Raw genomic sequence first — 20,450 nt, forward strand, 5'->3', positions numbered from 1 at the left:
GTTCTACAAGTATTTTAATGGTGAATGCACTGGCGAACTGCAGACGCTGGTGCCCCTAGGACGTAGACACCCTCGACCAACCCGGCAGGCAGCTAAATACCACCCCCACACAGTAGAGATCCCTAGATGTAAAAGACTTTTCTACTCCAGTAGTTTTTCCCAGGACCGTTGGACGCTGCAATTCCATTCCAGGCCCTTGCTTCTCCAAATGTACTGACATGCAGGAGTTCAAGTGTAACGTGAACCGACATCTTGCTGCTCAAATCCCTACATAGTACGCCAGTAGTTGTAGCCCCTGATAGTAGCCCCCTACACCAAAATGGCAATTTGCCTTGTTTGGGGTGAAAATGTAATTTTAAAAAATTCTGCTAATTACCAATAAATGAAAGATAGTATAGGTAGTTTAGTAGTAAGTGAAAGATGAAGTAAGCTAATAGTTTGTTTGTTTGTTTGTTTGGTTTTTTTTTTAACTATTTACGATTATTTTGAATATAGATGTAATGAGATATTGAAGAAAAAATGTCCTCGGCGTGAAATATAATCTGACATATGTTAACATCCATCTGATAAACGAAACCACCTACTAGACATCTGCCCAAGACACATAAAATTTCTAAGGGAAAGCTGACGAAAGTTTATCTATAAGAGTAAAAAGTAAAGAGAAAAGTAATATTTTTATTTTCTTTGTTTTCATTTTAGGAAACCGAGCTTTTGCCCAGCAGTTTCTTGACAACGCAGTGCCAGACATATTATATGAGAAGACCCTGCTAAAAGATCACGCTCTTGTTGAAAGCCTCAAGAAAAATGGTGTTCAATACATGTCCTCCTTGAAAGTTAAAGAAATCGACACCCTGACAGACGAAGAGGGGATATCTAAAACCGTCGTTGATTCCTTCATAAACGACATCGTTGGTATGAATTGTATTTGGGATGCAAACATTTTAAAATGTTGTCAGTCAAAAGTTGCAAGCGAGAGCAGTAAGTTTCGCCTTAAATTCATTTCATTGGAAATTCAACGTTTTAAACCTATTAACACTAAAGCATGTTTTTGCTTTATTAAATCGACTAATACATTCCACAAGTCCCTTAACCTTCGGGGTCGTGGGGACGCTGCATTATTTCATGCAGCGTCTCTTGGGCGGCGAGCATCCCTCTACAAGCTCAACTAATTTACTCAGCTAATATATTATAGAATTGTGAACTTTATATAATACTAGCATGGGTGCCCGGCGTTGCCCTGCTGTTTTGAGCTGTAAGTTGATCAAAAGAAAAAGAGGTAGTAGGAAGGCAGGCTCGAACCCGTACCGCGAAGGAGAAAAAGAACGGGGAAAAACCAGAAATGACGTAGGTGTTAATTAAGGCTAGACAATCGAAAAGAGGGAATGGCTTTCAAAAATATTAGTGAAAAAAGCGACCTCTCCCTGTAGAACAGTGCGCAGTTGAGGGTGGATAAATTAATGTTTTTAGCCAATTTTTCGGTATTTGTCGTCTGAAGGGTCGAGCTTCAAAACAATATTGATCTTGTGAAAATCTGTCGCCTCTGTTGAAAGTTTTAGGCAGACACGCAAACATACATACATATATTTATATATTAGTTGATCAAATTTTCGACCCAAACCGATTAAAAGGCTTGTTCTATCTCTGAAGACCCTTTATGCAATATTTCAAATGTTTAGACCAGAAATTGTCTGAGTAATTTGGTAAAGACTTCAGCAGTCAAATTCTTTTTAACTTTTACCCCTATTATGACACAATAACATTTATTGTTTTGGACTCAAATTAAGTTATTATGTTAGATCCATGTCCAAGGAACATATATCTAAACTTTTAATTCTTTATACCCTACATTGACGGAGAGTTTGGTAGACTTCTCAATGGTCAAATCGTTTAACTTTGACTGGTTAACAGCCAAATTCCTGCACGAAAACAGATTACGAATGTTTTCCCAAATCTCAGTATCCTGTATATCAAATTTCGAGTCTTTAGACTGAAAATTGATAGAGTTATTGCGTAGGGAAACGCACACAAACAGACACACAGAGAAAGACAGACACTTCCAGTTTTATAGATATAGATTGAGTTGTTATTCGGATTTTCATGTTAGACTGTTGTATCTTGGTAAATTTTGTCTCTTATTTATGATGATGTCAACTTGGATTTGCTTCATTCGAAAACTCAAGGTTGCCATGAAAAATAAATTGTTTGCTGTAAAAAGCTGTTTCCCACGTTTATATCTTGCCTTCAAATTTCGTAAAAGAATTGTAATCGGAATCAATCCTGTGACACAAAGCAGAGATAAAAAATATTATTTTTGTCAGAATACACTTATTTATTTTCACTCTACCTAATTCGACACTTCCTAAAGTTAAATTTGTTTCTCAGTGTTGCTCTTTAATGTTGTTTAAATGTGAGGGCAATTTAGAAAACTTTCAAGTATTTAGGTATCTATGGATGAAACACTATGTCAAACGGTGTCTTTATCATTTCCCCAGCTGAAAGCAGAATCGGTAGGTTTTCGTTACAAGTAATTACGAATACTTTCCATTGATTCGAACCTGGTGTTTTGTCCCATGTAATCTTTGTCGACAATATTTAAGTTTGTCATGCAGCACATTGTTTAGCGTTGATTACTCGTTAGCGCCGAGCAATGACGTTCACAAAATATTGGATGACAATTAGTACACTTAGGTCCTAATCCTTTTCGCACTTACCCCGTGGATTGTAACGTTGTCCGGGAACGAACATGTTGTAGCCTCAGTCACAAAACTGACAAAGAATAGAAAAGAACTTCAACTTTCTTTTTTTTTACTGTACAAAAACATTTATTTTCTCATTCTCTCGTTACCGCTGTGACGTTTTTACATGATCGTTTTCTCGAACGTCCAGTCGAACGTCATCGGCGTTTGTAACGTGATCGTTTTCTCCGACGGGCTATCTTCTTTTTATAGACGCCTTGTTCTTCATTCCTCATCGGGGCGTCATTTCGATCACGGCTCGGTAATTGCATGTAGCTGTACGCGCTCTGTTACAGGATGTTTGCTTAGCGTTTTCGCTCCTCGGTCTTTCCCTCCTCCTTGACCATCGTTGACTATTAAGTGTGGTGCAAGTTGTTTTTTTTTGGGGGGGGGTGACTTAAAGTCATAGAGTTATTATTATTATTATTATTATTATTATTATTATTATTATTATTATTATTATTATTGCTAACTACTTGGTTGTAAGTTCGAAATGAGTAATCCAATTTACTTCACTCGCAAAGTTTGGTAACTTTCACATAGGCTTTCCTATACATACCCCACCCCCCTGTAAGTACCGGATTCTAAACACAATCGGTAAAAATAGAAAAGATGTGATAAAAAATAATCATACCACAGTGATTAATACAAATATATTTTTACAATCATAATAATACAACCATAATTACGTTGAGATCCCGATTTCCGTGAAATCACAAAGGTAAAGAGACATATGCCCGGCCAGTACTAAATGCCTGGTTATTTGTGAAGACCATCGGTTTTGAGTAAAAAGACAAAAAAAAAACAAAAAAAAAAAACAACTGTTTAAATTTAGATTAATCAACAATTTAATTGTATACAAAAAACACAGATATTATTTAAGCATAAATCACCGAACGATTGTTGACTTGCCGTAAACCCCCCAAATACGAATATATATAGTATTATTACTTATGTGAACGTGTGTTATTTATATTAATATTTGTTTTGTTTTTTCTTTTCCGTTCATCTTTTTCTCCGAAACTACTCGACTGATTTGTATAGACATTTTTTAGGAAAGGGAGTAGCGAACTAAGTGCCATGATATCTGTTTGATGCATCGTCACGGTTTAATAGGTAATAATAGGGATTAATAGATACAATATAAAAATAACAGGGGTGAGTGAATACATTAGCACCTCTACTCTAATTTTTTTCTTGGGAACTACTGGCCTGATCGGGCTGGACTTTTGTGTGAAACTTTACAATGAAACGGTGCAGCGAAATAAATATTATAGTATCCGTTTATGCATAGTTAAAGAGTAATAGGTATCACTATGGATTTGTATTTAATGCAACATTTAACGCAGATTTAATAATACTCAGCCATTTTGCCTTAAGCACGTCCAGTAAGTAAACTAGTTATACCTTTTACCAGTTTTAAGTCTTGCTCACTTATATTTTTAAAATTATTTCACATTCATTTCACATTTTTTCTTTAATAAATAATAGCATGCCTTTTTGCTGAATTCCTGAATGAGAGAATTATACTGTCTCGTCACATTGGCGGCAAAATATTGTGGACAAAGTTTTTCCGTAAGTATTTGTTTTTTTACTTGTTTTTTTATAAGCCAATCGTACATATTGAGTTATCTAACCAGAGTTTTACTCCATATTAATTAAAGGTATAAAAGTAAGAGGGATTTTCAGACCTAAATCCAAAATATGTACTAAAGGAACTAGAACAGTAATTTTTATTCACAAGGAAACACCTTTATAATTAAAAAAAATATATATATATATCATACAGTAAAACCCCGGGATACGGTAGCCCTAGAATACGTTTTTTGAAGGTTACAATGTGGAATACGACGTTTTTTCTGCGCCCCGATTACGGTATTTGCCTCGCCTTACGGTGTTTTTTTATAACGTTATTAGATTATATACATGTGTATTATATAATTTTTGATTTAAGGGTTCTACTGTAATATAACAGAGCGCATATGAGCGCTTATTAAGATATCAGCAACAGCCGAACCTGGATGGCATACGATTATATAAGCAGTAGTGATGGGACGATTCCCATATTTTTCCGGATCCGAAACAATTACCGATTCCATGCTAAATTCCCGATTCCGATACAATTACCGATTCCGATTCTGATTCTTTATAAATATGTAATTATTTAAACTATAAGATTGTTATTTTCCCCGATTTTCTTTTAGAAAAAAAACATGTTAAATATGCAGATATTTTCCTAAACGTCCAAATGCACTTCTGGAGGTTGATCTATCGATTTTAGCTTTACTGGACATTTAAAACCAATAAATATTTATTATTTTATCATCATCACCAGCAATGGAAGATTACTTTAAACAAAATCAAATAAAAAAAAGAGAATTAAAAGAATCGTTTTGGCATCCAAACATAGGCATCGATTTTTCCGATTCCGATACCAATTATGATACCGATTCCGATGCCCCCCAAATTGTCCGATGTTTTCTGATTCCCGATTCCGATTCCGATTCCGATTAATCGTCCCAACACTAATTAGCAGCAGTAGTTGCCTTCGAACATTATGCAAACTAGTAAGTGGCTCGGGCTTGCATCTGAAAAAAGAAAAAAAAGACACCATGTGGTCGGGAGAAAGAAAGTCGACATCGAATTCGATGGGTGTGTAAAGTAAAAGCGCGAATGGACTGGCTCTGGCCTGCGTGCGATAGGAAGAAATAGACACTTGTACCGAGTTAGATGTACGTGTGGCAGCAAGAGATGCTAAGTAGTGTTGAAACGAAAGAGTAATGGTAATATATGCCTTTGTTAAAACAGAAAAAAATGCCGACCCGAATTTATTTTTGTTTGTTTGTTTGTTCATTTCCGACGGTGCTGGACGGTGTGGGGGTCCGAGAGAGTTTTAAACTCTAACGAATACGGTTTGTTTTTAAGGGCAAACCAATTTCCATTTCTTAAGTTGATAAATCAATTTTTGTTTTAATAACGTTGTTCCATATTATTAGCAATGTAATTATGTTTCATTATAATCTATTCCGTACAAAACTTGGTTAGGTCCGGCAATTTGGTAATATAAAATAAGGAAAATTCAGCAAGTAAGGTCAAGCAAATTTTTACTGTGTCATTAACAATTAAATAATCTTTCTTACAATTACACTTGTATTTATTTTTTTCTATCAGTTAAAGAATTGCCTGATGTTTAAAAGTGAAAATAAGAGATTAAAACACTGCACTTCGGACCATGTGGCTTGTGTACAGCTCATGTGTTAATTAAAGTACAAGATGACACACGTTTTACATTGAAGGTTTGGACAGAATTGTTGCATTATGCTGAAACATTAGTAGACACTTTCACGAGTGCTAGAAGGTGGAACGTAATATTTGAGAAATCACACACACTATAACAGAAGTAGGTCTAAAAATAATAGGCGTAATCTCTGCGTAAGCTTAAAAAGTAGATAGCGTAGAAGTTTTCATGCCAAATTCGTAAGAGTTATTTATTTAAGCATTGGCGTAGCAGACAAGGAAAATGCATATATAGCGAATAGATAAAGTCCTTTTCGAAAAAAAATTGATGGAGTTCTGTTGCCACACCTGGGCAGGAACTACTACAAGCAGCTTATCCTGTCTTGGCAGAGTTCAAAATAGACTTCGTAGCTTAGTGGGGGATGCCCTTTTCTCTTCCCTGCAACCTCTTTCCCACAGAAGAGACGTTGCAAGCCAGTCTCTGCTTTATCGCTATTTTCATGGCAAGTGCTCGTCTGAGCTTTAATATATGCCCCCCTCGCCAAACTTTCACGAAAAACAATCGCCTAGCCAAAACCACTATCAATAATTTCCCACACCTTTTATCTTTGCCTAAACCTAAACGTACATTCCATAAACAAAAGTTCTTTCTTATAACTGCACGCTTGTGGAATTCTTTCCCGATTGACTGCTTTCCAGCTGACTACAATCTTATTGTCTTCAAGTCCAACTGAAACAAGTTCTTGATGAACCGCCCCTTTAAGTAATTAAATTTACAAAATATCCAATACTTATGATTACTACGCTATAATCCCATAAATAATGTATACCCATAAACTCTTAATCGCGAGTGGCCTTCGGGTTTTGATAATTGATGACGCCTTTGTAAACAAAACACAGAAAGTATAAGTGCACGTTTACTGCATGGGTATACTATGAAAAACAGTAATACTTAAGGACTTTTGTTTGTAGAGAGATTGAAGAGTAGAACCAGTTTTTAAAATATATTTTAAAATACCAGTTTGTGTCATACTCAAATGTTAGCGAGCGAGGTGGATGTAATACCGTACTCCTCAAATTAGTGTACATGGCTGTCACCTCAGGAGGACGCCTTTTCTGAAGACACTACACAAGATAGCCCGCAAACAGTTTGCTGAAGGCATGTCAACAAAACCCATAGATTACGGGAACCATATCCTATGGTCAGATAAGACGAAGTTTCATTTGTTTTGTTCTGATGGCCTAAAGCATGTGTGGCGACGACAAGTTGAGGAGTACAAAGATAAGTGTGTCATGCCTACAGTCAAGCATGGTGAGTGAATGTCTTGGTCTTGAGCTGCATGAGTGCTGTGGGTATTGGAGAGTTACAATTCATTAAAGGAAACATGAAATCCAACATGTACTGTCAAATACTGCAGCAGAGCATGATCCTCTCCCTCCAGAAATAGGTTCGCAGAGCAGTGTTCAAGCATGACAATGGCCCAAAACACACATCCAAGACAACAACTGCTTTACTGAAGACAGTGAGGGTAAAAGTGATGGACTGACCAAGCATGACCCCAGACTTGAACCCAATAGACCATATTTTGGGCAGGCATCCCCAAGCATAAGGTAGAGGTGCGCAAAGTCTAAAATATCCGCCGGCTCCACAACGTCGGAATTGAAGATTGGGAGAGTATTCCAGTGGCTACATGTGAAGCTCTGGTAAATTCGAGGCCCAGAAAAGTAAAGGAAGGTTTGGATAATGATAGTGGCTTCACAAAATGTTAAGAGTTGACATGTTGTATGTTAATATTGACAACTTTTCGTAAGAGGTGTACTCACTTTTGTGTCCAGGGATTTAGTTTTAATAGCTATATTTTGAGGGGAAATAAATTAACTCTATTATATATGCTGTAGATAAAATACTTTACATTGTGTCAAAAAATCATATATTCAGTATTGTCCCATTAAGAGATATACTTAAATATATTTGAGGAAATGTGATAAAAATAGCCAAAAGTTTAAAAAAACATTGAATTTAAACGAAGTTGTATATAGTGCTTAATTAAAATAGCATTATATTATTTTATTCAATTTAGGAAAACAAAATAAACATAAGTCGCTAAAACATATCTGCTGTTTCAGTTTTAAAGGGCATCGTCGGACAAAAAATACAGCCTTTTTATTACTTGGAGTCAAACAGAAGTATATAGTGATCTGACGGTGATTTTAAGATTGGAACAATAAATTTATTGTAGCGACTTATGATAATTTTGTGTTTACATGAATGAAATCATATGCATATATATACATATATATATAAATATAAATATATAATACATGCACATATATATATATATATATATATATATATATATATATATATATATATATATATATATATATATATATATATATATAATACATACAGGTCCTGGATATGACCTTAAACTATATCCAGTGGTGAGGTCCCAGCTTGCGGGTTTTGGGGAGTGTGGAGCCACCCTTTAATTACCATTGCTCCCAAGTCCACTCTGACCCGGAGTGGTAGTACTTGTTAGGGTCCCAGCTATGGGTTAAGTAGAAACCGACTGAAAACAATAAATATATTCTATTAAAAAAATTTCTTCAAAATCTTTGGATTCGGCATTATATAACCTGAAAAGGGTTGATATGCCGTAACACAAAAACAAAAAATCAACCATAATACATACAGCAGATTATGAGTAAATATTTGTTAATTTAATACAGTTTACAATAGTTATATGGAAAAAGTTATTCGAGAAGTTTTTTTTTTAAATTTGAATGGAATAATTATATTGAAATCATAAATTATGAAATTAATTTTGAAAATTCTCTTATCTTAATTACAAGAAGCAGAAGACGAAGATCAAGGTGAGACAACTATACGTGAGGATAAGATCACAGCGACTGTTACAAGGAAACACTGTTCATTGAAAGGATTGGAGGTTGAGTGCTGGATAATTCTGAAGGTCAAAAAATCATACAAAGGTATATGTAAAGAAGTTACTACGCATAGCACTACTTATATGATGTATTTTTAATACTTTATTCAGATTATGAAGAAAAGATGTTCAACATCACCTTAGCGTATTAGTTCCTATCACAAATAATAGTTGCAAGCTCACTCTAAGGTCCGGTTTTACCATTATGTTCACTTCCGGATTTAAAATTTTAGGCAAAGTACGAATCCACTAATATTTGACATGGACTGAATAGTGTTACTAAAGTTGTTCTATTAAGATAGCTTGTCTCTGTATAGCAAAAATTCTCAAGGCACATAGACATCCCCTTATTGATGTGATAAAATTAGGAAAATAGAGATAAACATCGTGCAACTTAAAGCTGAATTTAAAATTAACGAGGCTGTGGAACAATGGGTGAAGAAAACCTCTAGAGGAGCCTTGAGCTCCGCGCGAGCTTCATGCCAAACACACATCTCAATGAATGCACATTTTTAAAGCTTGACGCTCTCAGCACACCCATATTAACAACTGTTTATAGAATTCAGTTATGTCAAAATCATACGGGATTGCAGGTTCCTAAAAGATCAGCCTTAAATGCTGGAAAAGGAATCTATATATCTATCAAAATGAAAATGTTTTGTGTGTGTGTGTGTGTGTGTGTGTGTGTGTGTGTGTGTGTGTGTGTACATTTCCCTACGAAATAACTCTGTCAATTTACGGTCTGGAGACTCGAGATTTGATATAAGTAGTATTGAGATTTGGGAAATCTTTTTATTCGTGTTTCGATCAGAAATTTGGCTGTCAAGTGGTCAAAGTTAAACGATTTGACCTTTGAAAACTCTACCGAATTCCTCCGCCCATTTGGGTCTAAAGACTTGAAATTTTAGATGTAGGTAACTTGAACATGGGTAAAACTTTGTATTTTGAGTTGAGATCAAAATAATAAATGTTAAAGGGTGTAAATTTGGGTCAAAGTATTAAAAGATTGACCTCTGCGGTCTTTAGGAAATTACTCAGAACAATTTTGGTCTAATCATTTGAAATCTTAGCCCACAAAGCCGGGCTGGACTGCTAGTTTAAAATAAAAACAAAACCTGTGTGTTAAAGTATCTCTCCTTCTCTCTCTCTCTCTCTCTCTCTCTCTTTCTTTCTTTTATAATGTTTCTCACTTTTTCAATGAGTAAAGAGTGGAGAATTAAATTATATTGATAGATACAGGTATAGTCGAAATTTCTGCTGCCCACGATCGATATGTCTCTGCAGTCGGCGAATCTAAAATGATCCTCAAATATCGAATAAATAATTTAACATTTTTATAATCAAAGATGGCTTCTTTGCTTATTTTATACAGCTTTCAACTTTAGTAAACGGTCTCTGCCATCGAGGACGATAAAATGTCGCCGGCCAAGAACACCCGAGATGTCCAAATATAGCCGACGTCAAGTCAACCCAAATCACTTTAGTGGTTCTATCGTGCCTATCGTTATAACATTTATTCCCTTGGGGAGCTAATTGCCGTGCCAGTACAAAACAACAGTCCGAGAAACGTCTACAGGAAAAAACAAAGTAACTCTCTTCGGGTTCACGACCTATTTTAGCGTAAAGGCGGGATTCAAATTTAAAATGTTATTAATTCAAATATATATATATATATATATATATATATATATATATATATATATTAATATATATATATGTATGTGTGTGTGCGTGTGTGTGTGTGTATTTGTTTATTAACAACCGAACAATATAATCCCTTTATGATAAGTAAAAATTAATCATTGAATAGATGACCCTCGACTTAGTATATTGTGCGATATAAGGAGAAGAAAGTAGGCATTATATTAGTGCATTTTTTATGCATTTTGTGATGTAATTTTATTATATTGTATTGCCCTAACGAACCTCCCAGATTGTATTAGGTGTCATTTCCTAGAAAAAGAAAGTGTCTTTGCAATTAACTCTCGTCTGTTGCCCAAATTAAAATGATTTCCTGAAGCCTACATCATCATAGTTTTCAAATATATTGTCGAGTTATACTTGTTTTATATATATATATATATATATATATATATATATATATATATATATATATATATAAAACAATATTTCCTTCATCCAATCAATGATGTTTAATCTTTTCTTGAAATATTCCTCATACTTTAACTTAAAACGTGTTCTTCCCATAAAAGCCTTTGTCTTTGCCCTTATCTTAATAATTAACAATTCAAAATAAAAACTTTGCAAAAATGTGGAATAGACTACATATAGGAGGGCCACAATTTTAGGTTGAATTTAAAATTTAACTAGTGAACGAAATTTCAATTTAAAATAGATTTCTCTGTTAGCGAACAAACAACACAATCTACTTACATATCCTTTGATTTCTTGTAAGATGCTTTTAATCGAGAACCTTTCTGTTTACAGACCCAGTTAAATTTACAAAACGAAAATAAAAACCCCAATTAGATTATCTCGACATGTTCTCTCTCTCTCTCTCTCTCCCTCTCTCTATGTCTTCCGTTATTGTCTGTCTCTATCTCTCCCACTTTTTCACATACCTCTCTATCTCTCTCTACGAACAACCTAATAGTTCTTTTGTTCGTTGGAAGCACATCATATGTTGACTGTGTCGTCGTTACATAAGTATTTTTTTCATCAGTATTTTTTTTCTTTATTATATTGCAGTTTCCTTTAAAGCAAAACTTGAACTTCCTGCTCTTCTGAAATTATCAGTTTCGATCAACGGACGTGTATACTGGTCCCACGAATCTGGTAAGTTAAAAAAATTACAAAAAGCAAATAAGAAGATAATTTAGAATATTACAGGTACGAATTGGGAGAAAACGAACGCAACGGAAGAATAGGCATATACCATTCAATATGTACTGTTTTGTTGTGTTTTTGCGAATAGTCATATGAAAGTGACGAAGATTTGTAATAGGAGCACAGTAGTTTTTTTTTTCGGGGTTTTAAATTAGGAATGTATTGGGATTTTGAAAGTAAGGATAATCATTGACATAAGTCCTTACATTTAAACTGTTGAGGACAGATTAAGAGATAAATAAAACGAGCGTGTATATACAATAAAAAATCTTTTATTGGGCAACTAATAAAAATGAGGTGCAACACAAAATAGTGACTGTTTAGCATGTGGTGGCTTCGTGAATAGATGATTTTGAGATAGCTTTGAATTATTATTATAACTAACATCACCTTGGTTTAAAAATGGAAATAAGTTTTCATTTAACCTATAAGCTATTTCCCTTTAATCTATGAGATTTTATTTCTCTGTTTCAATTTCATAGATAAAGATTACTATAGCTTTTGCTTTTAAAAATCCAAGATATAATCAACTTTCAGGGAAATCACAACAACTTAGGATATTTGGCATACCTTAAGTAGTATGTGTCTAAAACCTTCGCACGGCAATATATTTTTACTCGCTTGGTATACACAGCTAGTAGATATATATTCATATTACAAAGTTATATATATATATATATATATATATATATATATATATATGTATATATATATATGTGTGTGTGTGTGTGTGTGTGTTCATTTGGGTCTTCGCGTGTGTGTTTATGTTTATTTAGTGCTCTTTCAATATGTGATCTACCGATTTAATAGAGTCCAGGTTAATTGTGTTGGATTACAATTAGTAAAGGGATCCTCAGAATTCGGTAGATCAAATATTAGCAGATTATTTTGTATAGTATACATTTAATTTCTCAAAACTTATATCATAACTGCATTTTAAAATAAATGTATATCAGTAATGGCATGCATATATGAGAAGTATTATTTTCATATATCTGTGATTATCATCAAATATTATGGAAATTATTTTCTGTGTTTACAGGTGTATGTACCGAGGTTGTTAGCCGGGTAATAATTTTATTAAGGGGAATTTAGGAGGAGAATTTTGAAAGACACTATTCATTTTGTATAAAAATATATATATATATATATCGGATTTGCGGGATATATTCTGCTGTTATTTCCGATAAAATTATTAACAGTGTGTGTGTGTGTGTGTGTGTGTGGGTGTGTGTATGTGTGTGTGTGTGTGTGTGTGTATGTGTGTCTGTGCGTTTGTGTGTGCGATCTTTAAATTTTCAAAGATCCAAATAGGTTTGAAGTTGTTTTCTTCCTAATCTGAAAGGGTGTTTATGCCTTAATTATCGATGGTTAGATATGTATATCTATGTAGATGTACGGCAACTATTCAATTTTTTATTATAATGATTAGTGAGAAGCCGTAAAAGGAGCCCATTGATACCTCCAGGCCGGAACCTATTAAAGTGGATTCTATTTTGCAATCCTTTCAAAATGAACAGAGAGTTTTTTTTTCTTACATGGAAGTCACCACTTACCTGGGCCCGGAGGCCACTCGAGGATAAGGGTTATTGCGTGTACAGTAATCAATGGGATAATATCGTAGTAATCGTTAGTAATGGAGATTTGAAAAATTGGATTACTTATGGGGGCGGTTTATCAGGAATTTGTTTATGTTGGACTTGAAAACATCCAAGTTGTAGTCAAGTGGGAAACATGGAAACGGAAGAGAGTTCCGCAGGGGTGCAGTTCTAAGAAATAAGCCTTTTTTAATGGAAAAATAAAGAGTGGGGGAAATTATCGACAGTGGTTTCAGCTAGACGTGTGTTTTTCATGAAAGATTGACGAGGCGAGCAAAGATTAGAGCTCAGACGAGCACTTGCCATGGAAATAACGATAGAACAAAGACAGTTTCGCAACGTCTCTTCTGTGAGATGGAGATTGCAGGGAAGAGAAAGTGGAATCTCCCACTAAGCTACGAAGTCTATTTTGTACTCTGTCAAGGCAGGATAAGCTGTTTTTAGCAGTTCTTGCCCAGATGTGTCAGCAGTACTCCATCCTTGGACGTACTTGGCTTAGAGATTTGCATAAGCAGTGAGATATCTACTGGAGCAGTAAAAGGATTCCGACATTTTTCCAGTGACCTTGGCAACAGATTTGGTGTACGTGTTCCATTTCAGATCAGGAGTAAAGGTCAAGCCCAGAAGCTTGTCAAAACATGGAGCCTCCCCAAGACGAGAGCCATCCATTTCAATTGATGTCAGATGTGGATCAGAGCGTTGATGATGTAAATATAGAAGCTTGATTTTAGATGTATTACAAGTAACCAGACACCTTTTCCCCCGTTGTATCACGCACTAAAGATCAGTGGAGAGATAATCGGAGAGAACTTTGTCATTTACAACTTTTGATGTGTTGCCATAGATGGTAGCGTCATCAGCATAAATGTCAACGAATGATCTAGGCATGTGTGTTTGGAAGATTATTAATGTAGATCAGTAAGACAGTTGGGCCCAGAATGGACGCCTGAGGGACTTCAGCATTAATACTGTGGGCTTCTAATTTCTGCCCATCCACCACTACTCTTATGAGTTGAAAGATAGAGGCAAATAATTACTTAATGATTAGAATAGAAAACTGTACTCCTATTGATAAGAAGACTTGATTAAGTTATGAAGAATCCAACCTTTGTCTGATATCTCAAAGACTCTAAACATTAAACGTTGGACACTCACAATATTTTACTCGTCCATCCACGTACAAATATAAAACTGACTTGATTTACGTGGATTCAAGAATTTTATTAGTAAGTCGTTCGTAATAAAGAGATTTTATGTAAAAGTAGAGAATAGTTATATTTCTAGTGATTATATTGAAAAGCTAATGCCTGGGGGTTTTCGTGTAAAAATTTAGAGTTAACGCTTTCTTTATTTTTACTTTTTGTTACCTACTTTTACCAAATTTCTTTTCCTGCTTTAGAAATGTAAACAAGTATACGTGTTAGTTTAGAACGAAATCGCGTTTTGAGATAATTAAACATCCCGTTTTGAGATAATTAAAAATCCCATTTTGAGATAATTAAAAATCCCGTTTTGAGATAATTAAAAATCCCGTTTTGAGATAATTAAAAATCCCATTTTGAGATAATTAAAAATCCCATTTTGAGATAATTAAAAATCCCGTTTTGAGATAATTAAAAATCCCGTTTTGACATAATTAAAAATCCCATTTTGAGATAATTAAAAATCGCGTTTTGAGATAATTAAAAATCCCATTTAGAGATAATTAAAAATCCCATTTTGAGATAATTAAAAATCCCATTTTGAGATAATTAAAAATCCCGTTTTGACATAATTATAAATCCCATTTTGAGATAATTAAAAATCGCGTTTTGAGATAATTAAAAATCCCGTTTTGAGATAATTAAAAATCCCATTTTGAGATAATTAAAAATCCCGTTTTAACATAATTAAAAAAAACTATCAGCACGTTTATTTTTCCGGGTACTCACCGAAATATGTTCAAAGTTTTGACTCCTAAGACACACATGGAGACATACAATATTAAGCACTGGCTGAGTAAATTCTCTAAAACATAAACGTATGTTTTACCAATTTTTTTCATCGTAGGAATCAAAGATAGAAGAAAAACTACAAAGAAGAAGTTTAATATGCAATGATAAAGTATAAAGGAATATATATATATATATATATATATATATATATATATATATATATATTGGTTAGGTCAAGAAAGTCTGTTTGTTCATAATTTGAAATTTATTCGTCAGCCTATTATAATCGTCTTATATTCCTCTTCTTCAAATTCATATTTAGTGTTGCGATAGTGTTGCGGTCAAGTGTAATACGCCTCCAGACAGAGGGGGGGTCTCCACTTTTGCTCTCATTTCAAGACTTGAATTAAAAGACGAATCAGAACTCTACTAACATCTAATACTATTTTCTATATAAAATGAACAAAAAGGGGAGAAACACCTCTCATGTTGTGTAATTAAGGGATTTATCAGAAATCGTTTGATATATTCCAAAGTAAAGATTTTGTAGGCGGAAACGCTCCCCGTGCTGACTGGACAATAATAACTGACAATACCAAATGAAAATTTAAGTAAAGCTTAAATAAAACAAGATTTTCGGTTGAAAACTATATAAATCACATTAAAAAAAATATTTCCAAAGCGAATTAAGTGAATATTTATTTAAAAAAAAAACAGAATAATTAGATAACCCAATTTATTTTAGCAGTTTGAAAAAAATTAATTATTGTGTATTATCTCGTAGCAAGTAAGCTTCAGAACAAACGCTTGCGTCCACGTATTAAAGAAAATGTTTAAAAAAGACATAATTGCAACCAATTAATCATTTATACCAAGAATTGTAACTGAATTCACTGTCACGAATTGTATTTGTAAATGATGCTTTTTTTTCTTTCTCTAATTATTATGCTTTGATATTTGTATGTATTATGTTATATTATTTGTTATATTATTTGTTAAAATAAATTTCCGTTTCAAAGTTTATTAATCAAGTATTTTATAATATGCTTTCTTAAACAGGTATTAGAAAGAACAAGGCTGATCTGTGTATAAAAGGAAAGATCTGCTTCAAGATTACATGGACACGTCTTCCCAAGTCCGGCTTTAAAATTTGCTTTAAGGTCACCAAATTGTTTGGAATGAAAATTGGCATAGCACCGCTATGTACTCGGATAGGAAATAATGTGGATGGAATTCCGACTAGCACAAAGGACCCAAATTTGCCTCAAGATAGTAACAAACAAAACAATAACTTGCTGTTAAGTAACTATCCGTATGAAAATAGAGTGCTCGGGTTTGAATAAATGAGAAATCATCTGAAAGGCAAAATGTTTTATACAATAAGAAACACCTATCGCCTTTTTAAACAGTATATCAATGCTTTTATAATGTAACTAGAATACCCGTGATCGGTTGGGTGAGCATGTTATATTAGCCATGGAATTAATATATGAGCGTGATACTTGTGACGTAATGAAAATAGTTTTTTTTGTAACATAACAGAAACATTTCTATGAAAGTATATTAAAATGAAAAAAAAAGAATATAGATAAATTTCTATGAGTCGTTCTGTTTATAATTGTTTATTTTTGCAGAAAAAAAAACTTACAACCATTAAACATTGCATTAAAATAATTTAAACGTAATAAGGAAATGAACGATGTAAAAAAAAAAGCAGAAGGTATTAACAATTGCTTATTTGGATAATTTGACGCGAAGATTTGGGATGCTGAAAACGTGCACAGTAAAACAATACACTTTATCGTCGCGTTGATTATTTAGTATAATATATATCGTATATATGAAACAGGGCGATGATTATACGAATTATTTGTAATCAGGTTTTGCATTTGTTTCCCATATCTTGAAGTTTTTTATTCAATAAATTTAAGATATTCTCTTCTCTAAGAACGTCCGATTTGAGTTTGTTTGTTTACGCTGTTATGGGTTTATATTTATGTACGCATGAGCAACCGGAAGTCGTAAAACGGACGTTGAGTTACAACAACCGTTACAAGGTCATTTGAGTTTTATAATTATATCGATTTATTATAATGTTGTTCAGACGTTTACACAAAGTCTGCAGTCTGCGTTGCAAAGGAGAACAAGAAAAACTAACTCGAACTCACTTATTCTTGTAATTTCCTAATTATCCTGCGATGTGTGACTTTTCGTTACAGTCGTTACGTCACCCACGCATCTGATATGATCGTAATAATTAAACTTACTTTTTCTCTTGTAACAACGATATTTATTTTCTCATTCTCCAGCCACGCATAACTTCTCGTTAAGGCCGTGACGTCAGATACGTCTCTAACGTCATCCTCCACTCTTACATGCTCTCTCTCTCTCTCTTTATCTCTTATTGTGCTTTTCTATTTCTTACCGTGACGTCTTTCTCGCACACGGGTCCGTGTTTGCATACGCACTATGTTACAATTTGTTTAGATGTAGAGTTCTTATTTATAAATATAAAATTGCATATAAAAAATTGCAAGAAAGAATACACCAGAAAAAAATACTATTCAAACTGACTTACAGAAAATAAATCTAATAAAAACTGTACGCACCTAGACAGAACCCGTACTGAACTGACATGTTCTTTCAAAAATCCATTAATTTCATATGAGACCACGTGCTCCTTCGCCCCACAACACTTGCAGACTCCAACTCTCTCTACCGTGATCTTATTTTCGTCTTCTCTTCTTTAATGTTGGCGGCTGCCGCGTGTTTAAGACATATGCAGGCACAGCCGGGAAGAAAAACGTTCAATTGTTTGCACACTCGCAAATGGATTCAAATGTTAAAACGTTTGTATTTTCACCAATGTCGAACAGAATGCATAATTTTATCCGGAAATATGTGAGCAGACATCGGACAAAGGTTGAGACAATAGACAAAGTAAATATTAAACATTCAAATGGGAAAGAATGTGATTGTAAATGAAATCTACAGAGAGAAAACTTTAGTCAATCAGAGAGAGAGAGAAAGAGAGAAACAGGGTAAGTGGGAGAGAGAGAGAAAGAGAGTGAGTGACAGAGAGAGAGAGAGAGAGATGCGGCACGTGTTACCATTTCGTAACCAGCCAACGGTCTAACCATGCCCCACACCTTTCAGTGGATACCAAACAAGATAAACAATTTTTCAGAGAAAAGCTGATTTTCGGAGTGAAATAAGGATAATAATAATAATAATAATAATAATAATAATAATATATATATATATATATATATATATATATATATATATATATATATATATATAGCTCAACTGTGTTGTGAGTTTTACTTCGCTGTCAGTGTGTGCGTATATTTTGTACCAGCAACAAAATACATGTAAACATTATATATATATATATATATATATATACATATATATATACATATATATATATATATATATATATATATATATATATATATATATATATATATATATATATATATATATATATATATATATATATACCGGACAAAGATTTTCCCTCTTATGAAAATTATAATTTTGTCATTTCAATATCTCAAATTATCCTGTGATTTTCGCTTTTTCAATAATGACCAAGATTTTTGTTTGTAAAGAAAAAATTGAATCGTCTGTAGAATTTTCAGTTAACCCTTAAACCGATTTTATATTATATTAGGGGGAGGTTTATTACATTCACTTATGATGTCTTTTAACATTTCGTAACTAAGTGTGTTTTTTTTCCTGAGCGTGGAGTTTTCTGCAATTCATAGTAGCAATTGTTCATTTTTTTAGTTACGCCCATCTACTACGAACTACAATCTGCGTCTCATTGCTTGAAACACGCAACTGCTCTCAACTTTAACTGGCCTCAAACGCCTCAAACTAATAATTGTTGCAATTGTCTCAGACTATCGCAAACTTTGTTCATGTTACGGCCAAGTTCCTTCTCTGACTTCAACTTCTTCTGTTCAGTCCTTACATAGCTATTACCGTAGTTTTAGGTACCAGAATATTCACTTTATAATTGTCGATTTTTGTAGTTATGTCTATATTCTCAATTTTTATTGTACATCTTATCACTAGTATATTTTAGCGGTTCTTTTCACAATTTTGTTTTATCACCTTTATGGTTTTAACGTATTGATAAAATTTTATAATGCTTATCAGGATTTCATCATTTTGTGCTATGAATTTTTATATCCATAATAGTCTCCCGTATCCTTCTTTCCGACTGTCAGTCGACATAATCCTTCTGATATGGCCGTTAGCTTTCTGTTTGATATCTATGTTATAGAAAATTGGTGCACACATGAAACAAGTGACTGCGTGACTTACAATTAAAGCAAAGAAAACAATGTATAAATACTGAAAGAAAAATATAATGCAAGGAATTACATGGAACTGAAAGAGAACAAATAAGCTCACTTAAAAAGTTGAAGATATAGTTTTGAGTAGTAGTTTCGACCTTTTCAGCAGGTGGGGGATATAAGGATAGTAGAAAAGTGCATGTAGAAATGCATAAAACGCAAAATATGATCGAGAAAGAATGAAGGAAAAATAAGGAGAAAAAACAGAAGGAGAAAAGCAACGAAGTAAGTTCATTCAGAACAAGGCCGATAGCCATTAGTCACGTGCTCTCGTGTAATGAATAAATGCGTGAATATAGGATTGACATGAAATTCTTAAAGTAAACTAAAATGACCGAAAAATGGGCTGAAATGACTTAAATAAATAAAAAGTAAATGACTTAGAATGCATTTAATGAACTTAAGGATGAATCGAATGACCTTAAGCATGACTTGAATGCTTAAAAAATAACTGGAATCCTACAAAAACAACTTGAATGATCTGGAGAATGACTTTAATGGCTTTGAAACTGATTGGTTGTAAAGTGGGTGATCATTTTACATTAAATTAATACAGAAAAGTGATCCCCCACTTATATCAAATAAGTACAGCATGTATTAAGAATATATACTCCACTTTGATCTTGGCAAAAAGGCCAAGAAAAGAGTATTTATTTGCTCCCCCACCGAGCAAATTAGGCACAAGGCTGATTTTTAATGTGAGGAGTGAAGGGGAAATGGGGACCAACTCCCCGGGGAGTAGCGGAGCTGGATAGTGACAATTGGTATGAAGGGTTTCCCC

At 33.7% G+C, this 20,450-nt stretch overlaps 1 protein-coding gene across 6 annotated transcripts in view; it reads left to right on the plus strand.

Moving 5' to 3' along the window:
* LOC145274685 (uncharacterized) overlaps positions 1 to 17,253 on the plus strand; it is a 34,553-nt gene extending 17,300 nt beyond the window's left edge. For 2 of the 6 annotated variants that reach the window (XM_080127467.1, XM_080127466.1), the window contains exons 2-6: positions 700 to 978; positions 4,227 to 4,310; positions 8,829 to 8,966; positions 11,630 to 11,716; positions 16,359 to 17,253. In XM_080127467.1, coding sequence (XP_079983593.1) covers positions 700 to 978; positions 4,227 to 4,310; positions 8,829 to 8,966; positions 11,630 to 11,716; positions 16,359 to 16,642 — 872 coding nt within the window. In that variant the 3' untranslated portion in view covers positions 16,643 to 17,253. The remainder of the gene's footprint in view (positions 1 to 699; positions 979 to 4,226; positions 4,311 to 8,828; positions 8,967 to 11,629; positions 11,717 to 16,358) is intronic. The other 4 variants (XM_080127469.1, XM_080127468.1, XM_080127471.1 and 1 more) reach the window with 2 other exon arrangements.
* The last annotated feature ends 3,197 nt before the right edge of the window (positions 17,254 to 20,450 follow it).

Source organism: Euprymna scolopes, unplaced genomic scaffold (genome assembly GCF_053919585.1).
Source record: "Euprymna scolopes isolate OS-2025 unplaced genomic scaffold, ASM5391958v1 sca4, whole genome shotgun sequence".
Taxonomy (NCBI): Eukaryota; Metazoa; Mollusca; class Cephalopoda; order Sepiida; family Sepiolidae; genus Euprymna; species Euprymna scolopes.